The 12,254-nt window shown below is 42.3% G+C and overlaps 1 protein-coding gene across 1 annotated transcript in view; it reads left to right on the top strand.

The window, feature by feature from the left end:
• agrn (agrin) overlaps positions 1–12,254 on the top strand; it is a 235,319-nt gene that overhangs the window by 195,317 nt on the left and 27,748 nt on the right. The window contains exons 18-21 of the mRNA XM_020612511.1: positions 1,467–1,886; positions 5,038–5,163; positions 8,760–8,887; positions 11,997–12,111. Coding sequence (XP_020468167.1) covers positions 1,467–1,886; positions 5,038–5,163; positions 8,760–8,887; positions 11,997–12,111 — 789 coding nt within the window. The remainder of the gene's footprint in view (positions 1–1,466; positions 1,887–5,037; positions 5,164–8,759; positions 8,888–11,996; positions 12,112–12,254) is intronic.

The raw sequence follows: 12,254 nt of genomic DNA, 5'->3' as shown, positions 1-12,254 counted from the left end.
GTATGAATGTTAACACTTTGTAATAATTCTTTAGTATATTACTTGTGTGGTGTAGAAGATAATTATTTAAGAATGTAATTATGTAAGAATGTTAACACTGTTATAATCTTTTTTTAGTATAATACTTGTGTGGGTAGAAGTGAATCATTTACTGCTTGCAAACCAATGATGGTAAGATGATGTCATGGGGTAGGACTGGATAAGTCTGACTTCTTCCTACTCCATTCAAGCATGTACTAGGTATAAGCAAATTGATATTGGATTAGCATTTGTTGGATATGTGTAAAATTATGTGTGTTGATATATCAACTGTCTTTACATGCTTGAAAGAATAAATCAATCAAATCAATCCTAATGAGGCGAACATCTACGGTATAGGTTTTTTTCCTAATCTTCTTTTCATTTCACCCACACACTAACACGCACCTATACTCGTGGGACGTAAAGAAGTAAAGGAGGAACAACGGCATTGTCATGCCTGCTTGCCTCGGCTAAATCTGAAGTACTCATTTACGCAGCATCTCCCTGCCAACTTACTTCTCTCCCTCAGGAGTTTTTGTCCTATTTATCGTTCTTTTATCGCAGACAGTTTGTCCTTTTGCACCAGAGCTTTTTGTATTGGTAATGATGGTCTCTGCAGAGCCTCTTCTCTCTCCCTCATTTGGAGCGATTTTTTGCTGTGTGCGCGTGTGTTTGTGTGAGTCTGTTGACAGTAGAATGTTTGTGGTGGCGTTGATGGCTGCTCATGCTATCTGCAAGCAGCAGTCTGCTGTTTTTGAAGCCAGAGTTAAAGCCAGCTTTTTTTGCCCCATTTCTATCAATCATTTATCACTGGAGGCTGTGGCTCTTGGTGATTAAAGCTTTGCTACTGGAGATCAGGATTTGAATATGGATATATATAATTCATAGTCTTTGCTACAGAAGACACAAATACATGCTGTAGGTTCCTATGAAAGCACAAAGACACTGCACACTATGCACTGACACCGACTGGAGTAGCTTAACCCTGGCTGGGCAACATGCACTGTCTGCAGCTGAAACACACTATAGTGGATATATATCTAACTGTTGGGGTGTCCAATATTCACTCAGTATATTCACTCAGTCATTACTTACAGTACACAAAGATTCCTGATATCCTATCCATTGCTGGGTTTTTAATCAGAGGTTGCATTTACAAATGGGAATCTGCATATTTGTGTATTTTTTTGATGTAACTTCATAATGACACTGATGAGCACTGGGGTTAGAAGGCAATTATCATTAAATGCAGAGGTTAAAAAAGTTATTAACAGTAAAACAGGGATATCATTAAGTAGCTTTGTTATTTTTTTCTTGGTTATTATGTCTTTACTTCCTTTGGTGTGATTTTTGATGCTGTAATAGTTTGGTGAAGCAAAATCCAACATTTCCATCTTTGCTCAGTCATTCATCCATTCCTTGCTTCCTGCCCTTCCCTCCACCAGAAACCATCTCCGAGCTGGCAGAACGACCTACGCTCAACCCCTTCACCACCACCCCCAGCTCAACCGCTGACATCACCCCCGCCGCCCCCTTCCATAGCATTGTGCAAGGCATCCCGCCTCCATGGACACCCGACCCAGAGCAGCCCCCAACCACCACCCCCTTTTCCACTTTCACCCACAACCGTGCCAGAGCAAACCACCACCAACCCATCCAGCCTCAGCCCCTGCAGCCCACCACTGCCACTGTCATCACCTCCTCCTCTCGCAGCAGCCCTGCCCCGTCTGCTGCCATGAGCTCGTTTGAGGGCTCGGGCAGCGGGGAGCCAAGCGGGGATGACCAGACCGAAGAAGAGGAGGAGCAGGAAGAGGAACCAGGTAGCGGCGTCCCAACAGAGGCCAGTGGTGCAGAGCTGCCTGTCGGTAAATCCCTGCGCTTTCACTTCATTTCCCATAGTGCTTTTAGGGTTTTGTGGGAGGGGCTTTTTTCAAGAAGGTGTTGGGAGAATTTATACTCTTTTTTAGCTTACATCATAACACATTCATGTCCTCATTTGTTAATTGAAAGTGACTGTAAAATCAACACAGGCTTAAGTATTTATATGCAGATGTTTTTGAGGAGACATGTCAGAACTAGACAAGGAGAGAAATCTTTGCAAACAGATGCTACAGTATTAGTATTATTTCCATTTGCTTAAGATGCATATCTCAGTTTCAGAAGGAATGTGTTTGCATGGTTCACTCTTGCTACTCTGCATCACTGATGCTCTTTTCTCCCATTCCACCAGCACACTCCCTCCCAACAGCTACAGTAGCAAAACAAACCCAGGCTTTGTAAAATACACTCTCGGCAGGCCAGATGAAACTGTTGGCCCACATCTGGGAGTCTTTGGAGCCTGACTTGAATCTGCTGATGTGACTGGGAGGTTGAGGTGTGAGTGTATGTGTACTTTGTCATGTGACTGCTCTCAAATCTTTCTCGATATGCCCTCCTGACTATAACAGTCGGTTGTGGTCTTTGGGCATCTGCTTGGACAACAGGGGATGCCTGAGACTTTTCAATTTCAGCTTTTTTGTTATTTTTCTGATGTTGTTTTCCATCCATCCATCCACCTTGCCTGACAGCTTGCAGTAACAGGATAGGATTGATGGAACAGTGTGACCCCGGTGTGCTCTTCCCTAGCTCCTCCTCCTCCTCCCCTTTTGCTCCGTCTTCCCGAGTCTTAGATTTATTCTCTTGTCAGACACTGACCAGAGTGTTCGGTGATGTGAGGAACATGCAGCTTGTCTGCCAAGGAGACCCAGCATCTTGTGGCTGTGTGTGTGTGTGTGTGTTTGTGTGTGTGTGTGTGTGTGTAAACCGATGTGTACTCAGACACTCGTAGCTGTTTTAGCTTATGTGTGTGTGCTGTAATAGTGCACACAGCAATCTTTTGTGAGCAGATTAGGAAATTATACAATGCAGATTTCAACATGAATATCAAAATGTGAAGAATCTGTCTTCATAATTGTATGTGTGTTTGTGAGGCCTGATTGTGTGTTTTATACAGTCTATATGTTGAAGTTTCTTATTCTTCCTCTGCTCATGTCACAGAATTTGTCCCATTCCGAGTTCACACATCACCGAGTATATAAATACGAGCAGGTCAGAGGTGTGTATGTTTATGTATCTGCAATTATCTGCAACTCTGTGTGTGGTAGAATGTGTGGTAGGGCTGGGCCATTAGTTGAATTTTATTTTCAATTACAATTTTGGCTTCCAGCGATTAGGAAAATATAATAATCAAGTTAAAATGATTATTATGCCGCACTCCATTTCACAATGATGCTCTCGTTTTGTCTTCAGTGCTCTACAGCTCCAGCATTTTTTGTTCACATCGGATGAAGTAAAATGTTACTCAAGTAGACAACACCTATGCAATAAAACCTCAGCGAGTAAAAAAGTCAGTGAGTAATCTATCAAAACACCCGTTAAATGAGCCTTACTGTTAAATGAGAGGGAGAGAGATGTGGCTGTGTCACGGTGAGCCCAGAAGATTCTTTATGCTATGACAGGCAGTATTGTTAACCTGAAGTAGCAAAGTTTTCACAGTTAGGTAGATGAAATACTTGTTTTTCAATTAAATAATATTTAAAACTAAAGAAAAATTCACTGCTAAAAGACGAGTATTTCTTAATTCAATAAATGCATGATGTTTTCAGAGTCACTGAGTAATCCTGTTAAATAATCGTGATCTCAACATCGACCAAAATAATCGTGATTATGATTTTTACCATAATTGTGCAGCCCCACTGTGTGACCTTGTTTTTTATTTTTTTATCCTTGTGGGGACGGCAAACCGGGGACACACTAGCTTTGCAGGGACCGGCGTCATTTGTACTGTACTGTAGTTTGTTGAATTTTATGAAAACAACAGGGTGTAAAATTTGATCAAGTTTCGATTTTGGTTAAGGTTAACATAAGTCTCCTGGAAATTAATGTAAATCTGTGTAAGGGACAGAGAGGTGGGCACTCAGTGACAAAAACAAGGATTTGCGTACTTATTTGACAGCTCTCACAGCTCCCACTGGAATCATGTCGTGTCCCCTTGCTGTTGTGCACTGCCCTCTTTCCCCCCAATAAGCATTCTCCTGTTCAGCCTGGTATCTATAAATCTACCCAACACACACCAGCAGATGCCTTATAAACCCCAACCCCTCCTCCCTCCACCTGCTTTCCCTTACCTCCTTTGACCGTGAGTCCTTGAACCGGACACCCCCGGGCTCTGATGTCTTTACAACTTTGTTCAGCCGCTAGCTGTTTGCCTCTGCGATTATTTCTAATCTCTGTGTGGCCATAAACTGCACTACTTTGACCAGGGCACCCCCACCACAACCACAACATCATTAGAGATGACTGAAGTTTGCTGCTGTTACACACTCTCATTCTTCAGAAAGAAAAAGGCCCTACTTTTATGTCTTTTATGTCCCAAGATAGCCAGATATATAGTAACCGTAACACAAACATGTTTTTTTTTCCTCCTGGGAAGCCTTCAGGGTAACTGTCAGCCAATCAGCACTGAGCATTTATCACCCCTCCCTCACATTTAAAGCGCTCTGTGTGTAATATGACAACAGCAGCCATTCTGTGTTCTCTGCCTGACAAAATGAGTTTCAGGTGTAAAATCAATCCCCATGGAAATGCCATATAATCACTCTGTTAGCGTCCAATCACCAGTCAGCAGACTGAAACCACACACATCTGCAGGATCAAGTTGAGAAAAACCAAAGGAAGTTGTAAGTTTTGACCATAGAAACACTACACATTCACATTTAAAAAAACGACAATCACTTTATTTGGCCAATTATGTTACACACACAAGGAATTCATTTCTGGTACAGAACCGAGGAAGCCATCTGCAGTGCCAGCTCACACCAATGGATCTAGACATCTACCATGTGACACACAGTCGTGATTAAGTGATCATCGTTTAAAAAAACCGCTCTCCACTGGGGGTCTGAGATAGACTGGCTTCAGTTCATTCATTTTTGGAAACTTCATGAATTATTATGAGCCCCTGTGTATCACCCCCAGGTCCCACGGTGGTAAGCACCACTGTGCCCACAGCTGAGGACAGGTCATCCTGTGACAACACGGAGTTCGGCTGCTGTCCTGATGGCAAAACACCATCCAGCTCCCCAGAGGGCGCCAACTGCCCCTGTAAGTAAATATGAACCTTCAGAAAAGAGTTTCTCTGTCCTCTAATTACCAGAATATTACCCTTGTGGTTCCTTCTCCGTCTCCTGCACTGCACTGTGTGATAAGATATGGCATGATGAAATCCTGATATCCTGTAGGCTAGCTGCTGTTGTTCTAGCTTTTGTGAGTCAGTGTAGTCACGGAACCTTGATCTCCTCAACCGAGAGTTTCTTTCTTTGATCTTTTTGAGAATGTGAAACATCTTCCTAGAGTTAACATTGATCTTGAGCTTGCAGTTACCTAGGACTGTGTCAGAATTCAGTAAACCTCAGCTCCCATTAGAGAAATGCTTCATTTTTGGAACTGGCATTACCATGTGTATTATACATCGAGAAGGAAAATAGCATAGAGGCTGGGAGCAGTTTACCACTGTCCGAAGTTTAAAAAACAAACACCTGTGAAGCTCACCTATCAACACATACACAAACAAAAATATTAACACTACTTTATAGATTTAGAGGGTTCTTTGCACTTTCCCACCTGTTTCTGCCTGTTTTCCAGCTGTTATACTAAGCTGAGCTAAGCTAATCATCTCCCAGCATCTCCGTTTTCCCCATTTGCATTGTGCAGCGTTTAGCTCCAGCTTTCAACCACTGATCTTCAGTCTGAAGCTCAGAACTCTTTCCTTAATTTTCTTTCCATTCTCCATTTTTTAAAACTCAGCTTATAATTTAAATTTGTTCATAGACTGAGAATCACCAGAATATTTTTCATATTTAATGTTTACTTTAGTGATATTGCGCCATCTGCCTTAAACAACCAGATGAACAGGTGGCAGCAGTGCTTTCATGAATCACTTCCCTCAAATGCAAATGATCATATTGGCAAGTGGCAGAAAATAATAATAATAAAAAAAATACACCAACAGTGAAACCTTAAGTCTGACCCCAGCCTTAATGAATCTGACAACACTTCACAGACTGACTTTGATATTCGTTGTTCCCAGCTTGATCCCCAGTCAGTTTCATTTCTCTAGGGTTTCTTTTTTTTTCCAGATTTTTGAATGAAGTTTGGTTTTATGCAAGAGTCAACATGATATTGTAAGGCTTTGGTTTATAAATAGCCATCAGCTATTCTTTCTTTTTCAATCTTCCCTCACCTTATTTCATTTAATTTTAATTCCCCATCTCTTCTTTTTAACGCCCCTATCCCCAACACTCACAGACACACACACACACTCCTCCCTGTATCAGTCAATATCTCCCCCTTGTGCGTTATCTGACTCTTTTCTCTCCCTAAGACCAGTCAATCTCAATCCAGTCTTGCATGAGTTCATTTCTCTCTGGAGATGAGTGGGGAGAGCAAGTCGAGAGACTACCAGAGGCCGATGAGCGCTGTTGTACCAATCAGTGCCTTCTGCCAGACTCGGTTCATAAAGATAAAGGGCTTCTCGCTCCTCTTTGCTTCTTTATCTCTTTTTTCCTCCATCCCTCAGTTGAAATCTACTCTCTATTTGTCCCAGCGGTGTCGGCCTGACTGACTGTGGGAGAAGGGATTCTCTCTGGTTCTCATGGGAGCTTCAGAGCAAGATTCACAAATGAGTGCATGAAGTTACACTTCTGGTGTGGTGAAGGTCTAAAATCCTTCCATAGACAAGCTCACTGCCACACGATCCACAATATGTCATTAATTTCCAAACAGAGGTTAAAAGCCATGTGTTGAGGTTGGATCTGATCATGTTTGGCTCCTAATCCCGACAACAGTAGAAGCTTGTGCTTTAGAAGTGCCTGTAATAGGGCTTAGCTGTAAGACAGCAGCTATAACAAATCCGCTAAAGCCAGTAAATATTTATTTCAGCAAACAATGATAGCACCCAGCGATCAATACTTCATTCAACTCAAGTGTTACCAATAAAAGCAGGCAGCACGATAGGCTGATCAATATGCTGGATTTTTTTCTTCCTTAGTAGGGCTTAGCCCGTCCTCCACTCATTAGACACAAAATGATATGTCCCTCATACTAGAATATCCATTGCCCCCCATCTCATCATACTGCCGAGTTTATTGACATGCACTCGACTTTCTCCGAATGAAAAGAGCTGTTCATTGTTCCAGTGTTCACATTTTATTGAGACAGAAAAAGGCGAAGTGGCCCAAGGTTGATTCATTTTTGTGTTGGATGTCAGTCCCACGTTAAGAACTTAATAAATGGTTGAGTCACTTGAATGCTAAAAATTGATTTGAATGTTTACCTGTATTTAGCAGTGCCTAGACACCGAGATGTATTAATGTGTTTTTGAAAACAATCGCTGCAGTCCCTTCATATGTTACATTTAAACAAGGTAATACCATTCATACGACATCAAAGATAATGACCAGCAAATACCCGTGTTAAAGTTAATGGCACGCTGAGCTACTGTAAACTCTTCCATATGCCCGGGAAAGTCTGACAAATCCATTACATTTTACAGTTCACTGGAATCTGATAGTCAAATAGCTCCGTCTGTCCTTTTATCTCTCTCTTTCCTGCTCCTTTTATGTCCGTCACAGCAGTGAACTGGAAAATCACCCTCTCTGATGTTTGTCTTTTTTGTAGATGAAAAGTCAGATCTCTCCCGCTGTCCCCTCTCTTTCTTCCTTTCCTCCCTCCTCATCTTAGCAACCAGACCTTGCCTATTTGCCTGTAGTTTATGGCTGCCGTCACATCTGAATCGATGTGTGCTGCCCTGAAAGTATTGTAAAGACCATGGGGGACAGTGGGAACACAAGTAGGGCGGGTTTGTGTTGGCACTGTCTGCTGTTCTTTTCCATGCGATTTAACCTGGCAGTGTCAGTCATCAGTCTGGCGACATTAAGGAGACAATTACTGCTATCTTTCACGATAATCATACAAGTGCTCTTCCCGTTCTCCCTGGTGTTTCTCAGGCAGGGGCAGCCATGATTGATTTGGGCAATTCGTTTTGCTGATTACAAGTAGTGAGGAAGCCTGGCATCAGTGCCTTGCATGCTCCTCTGTTCCCCACCTCACACACACACAACCCCTCCACTTTCAGCTTTATTTCATGTCCTTTCCTCTCTGGCAGCAGTACCAAGAAACCGCATAGAGAGTTAATAGATGTTGGACAACATAACTCCCAAGGTCTCACAGGGAGGCTCTCTCACTGCTGAAGAAGGCTTTTTGAGAGTGCCGGTTCCTCCTTAGAGTGTGTTGTTTTTCCTTCATGTGTTTGTGTGTCTCTCTAACTTGTTGTCTTTTTACCCAGCCCTCCATGCTTCGGCCAGCTTTTGGGATGAGTCTCGGTCTGGTAAAACTGGCCCATGTTTCCATCCTCCCTTCCCTGTTTTCATTTTTTAATTCATTCCTTTCCTCTTTCATATCTCAGCCTCTTCCACCACCACTGCATTCTAACTCCTGCCATTTTTAAACCCCCATGCAAACAGAATCTTAATCACTAACGTCCCCTTTTCAAAAACACACAATTCATCACTAACCCAAAACTGGCACTACCCAAAAACAAGCACTGTGTGAAGGCAGCAGGAACTGAGTGATAGAAGAAGGTCTGAGCTATGATGTTTGGTTATCACATCTTCTGCCCTCACCTCTTCTTCTTCTTCCAGCCACCATGAGGTTCAGTGGTGTCCTGCATTTGGACCAGGTAGAGGGCCAAGAGATTTTCTACACCCCCGAGATGGAGGACCCCAAGTCAGAGCTGTTTGGAGAGACAGCCCGCAGCATAGAGAGTGCTGTAAGTGCTGTAGGAGCAAGAAGTGTTTGAAATACAATACTACTAGAAATACTAGAAACTGTGATTTTGCTAGGCTTAATCTTCTGCAATACAATATCCTGAAAATAGTAATGTTTACCTTTAAAATAAGAATGTGTAACTTAGTGAAGTAGAAAAACACAGCTGTGACCAGGGGCAGAATATACTTCTGAAATTTGCCTTGCTTTCCAAGGCACGTGACAAATTTACATACTCAGTTTAATACTTTCAAGGGGTTTTACTGTTAGAGCTTGACTTGAATTGTGCTACTGTTGCATTATATTGTAGTAGTGCTTCCTGCTTGTGGTCCGATTTTACTAGCTTTCAAATGAAGTTCTGTAATGATGATACCTTTAAGGCTGAACTAATTGTACATATTAACAGTGGATAAAAGGGCAATGTGTAATGTGAAAGGTCGTGCATGGGATGAAACCACAGGTCTCTGCTTCATGGAGCCTTTTAGCCCCCTCGACTGTAGCTTTTTGTTTTGTTGTTTGACCCTCATTGCAGTTTTTTAGTAAAGTGAAAATTAGAGTTACATTCAGAAACACAGAGGATGCGTATATCAACCTAATAATAAGAAAATAGTTCATAGGGTCTAATGTTGTATTTTCAGATTGGTCCACTGCCCTTGAAACTCAGTTAACACTGCTCTAAAGCAGCTGATGCCAGCCATCTGTGAACACAGTGGGCAATGTTCAGCAAAAGCCTTCCTTTGAATTTTGCATTTTCCCAAGAATGTTCTTGTCAAGAGTGGAAAAGCGTCTGGAACAACATTGAAAGCTTCAAGAGGCACTAAAACTCTTCACCTAGAGCCAGACTAATCAAATTCTTTCAGCTCCTTCAGTCAGGTTTCATTGCAGTTTTTACGGGCTCGACACCCCTAAAGCTGCTGTGCAATATTCTGCTACACTGGACTGGAGTGCTTTCTCTGGTCAGACATCTGATAGAAAAATAATGATACAAAACGTATTTGCTGGCAGTGCTCTGGGAAGAAAATACCGTACATCATATCACAGGGAGACAACATAGTCTGGCTGATATTTGTTTTTTAATAAAAGGGGAATACTGGCAAACTGTAAAAACAAGTAATCCCCAAGAAGGAATTAGTGGCTGAATGCTGGTTTTTGACCCAGGCAGGTAGAAACAAAACAAGACTCTTCATAGGATCATGGTCCATCTTGTGGTTTAATGGTTATTTTTCACAAACATTAACATGACCTTAAGAATTCTGATGTCAACACTAGGATTTTCCTTACATGTAGCTCTGATTAAGACTTTTTAGAGAATATATGTAGTGCTTGTAATTTCTGACCCTGCAAGCATACACAATAGTTCTAGAAACTCTTCAAGTTTAATAAGAGAGCTATAAAAAGATTAACAGCTCTCAGCAGACTTGTGCAAAAACATTTATCAATAGCTTATCAGACACTTCCGTCTATCAGAAAGCTACATCTCCTGTGGTATTAAAAAATTTCAGATATTTGAAGAATCAAGCTCTTATTCTGGATGTGTGCCTCATATGTTTGGATGGACACAGTGCCAGTTGCTGTTAGCCAGTCAAGGCCTGGGCAGACACAGAGCCTGTACAGTAATCACAGTTTGGCTCAGGCCATTTACCTTGGTTGAATTTCACCACTGTCCATTTTATCTCAGAGCTCAGGCCTTTGAACAAATGTCTCTGTTGTCAAGCCAGACCTTCACTTCTCTGATGAAATGGGAGCATGTGTGTACGTCTGTATACACAGTACACACCTACCAGCTGTTGAATCAGTGTCATTAGCCCCCAGTGGGACCTAGTCTACTACCTCACGGTGATTTGTTCGTGTGTATATGTGTGTGTGTGTGTGTGTGCTCATTAACACTCTTACCTGGTGTATCTCTAAAGCCTGTTGTGCCACCTGACAGCAACCACCCCTTTTTCATCTTCTTACATACACACACACACACACACACACACACGGAGCACAAACATACAGACACAGGCATACACACAATGTATGTACACAGATGTCCAGTAAAAGGCAACAGCACATTTCTTGTGTAATGCAGCAACAATCCTACAGTTAGTGAAAAAATTAGCATACTGTGTATGAGAGAAAGAGAGGAGTGAAAAGAAGAACCAGGAGGTTTCTAGATCACTGAGTCCAGAGGGGAGTTTGTCCATCGCCATCTCCATCCCTGAGCCAGCTTTGGAGGATTTAATTTTTGGCCTGTCAACTTTGCTGTCACACAACAGTCCACAGGTTAGAAGCATTCGGTCCATGAACAAAACTGTTGAGCTGTGTCAGTGTCACTGAGTGACTTAGCAGCTTTTTGCATCGGAGGTCACCTCACTGTTGTCTAAAAACACGATTATCTACTACAAGTCACAAGAGTAGGGGAGTTTTGTTAGGTGACAACATTTTGTGGGCTTAGGAACATGGGCGAGATGCAGAGTGTGGAGGAACACTGAGTGAAAACAGTGAAAGCAGCCATTCAGAGAATGCTCCAGTGAAGTGGGTTAGGAGCCCTGCGGCTCCTCTGATTCGAACTAGCAGCTGAAATGAGGATGTGGCACATGATTTTCTTTTTTGTTTCTCTTTGCTTTTGCAGATAAACTCACCACCATGTTGGCAAGGGTAGAATAATGAGGAAGCATTGAGTATGTGTAAGCTGAAGTTCTTGCATAAAACTGGTCCAATTTTAAGATAAAATATTGTTCCAGATATATGGCTAAAGGCAACGGCTCTGTCGGCTTAAAATACCTTTTCCACAGACCTCCCTGCAGAGCTCATCTGGCTGTTACAACACGCACTTCAGAAGCAAAGCCAATCAGGAGCACATGTCAGGGTAGCAAGACATTTATCTTAGCTCCTCTTGAAAACGTGTTCTTGTAATTAATGCCACGGTCGTAGCTAAATGTCAGTTTGTTCACCCATACCCAAAGGTTTCTTTTCTGCATCCTAATTTGAGAGGCGGACTTTCTTTCCTGGAGGTATGGTACAGTCTTCTCGCTGCTATGATAGTATGAGTCTCGTTTATCATGGCTTCTCTCTGTCCCTTCTCTCCTCCCACTCTCTCTGTTACTCTTTATCTCTCTCTTCCTCAGCTCAATGAGTTGTTCAGGAAGTCAGGGGTGCGCAAAGACTTTATGAGTGTTCGTGTCCGTAACCTGGCACCAAGCAACTCCATCCTGGCCTTTGTGGAGGCCCACTTCAAACCAGGTGAGTGATCTTTGAAAAGGAGACTTCCAAAAATCTGAATTACTTTAAAGTACAGTAGCCAGTAAGAAAATACACTGGTTGTGCTTGGAATCAGTTATATTTCATTCCCCTTTGTCTTGTATCTCAAAAATTACTTGCCAGAT

Source organism: Monopterus albus, unplaced genomic scaffold, assembly GCF_001952655.1.
Source record: "Monopterus albus unplaced genomic scaffold, M_albus_1.0 scaffold126.1, whole genome shotgun sequence".
NCBI lineage: Eukaryota > Metazoa > Chordata > Actinopteri > Synbranchiformes > Synbranchidae > Monopterus > Monopterus albus.
The sequence above is the reverse complement of the archived record's forward strand: the minus strand, read 5'-3'. Positions and strand labels throughout refer to the sequence as shown.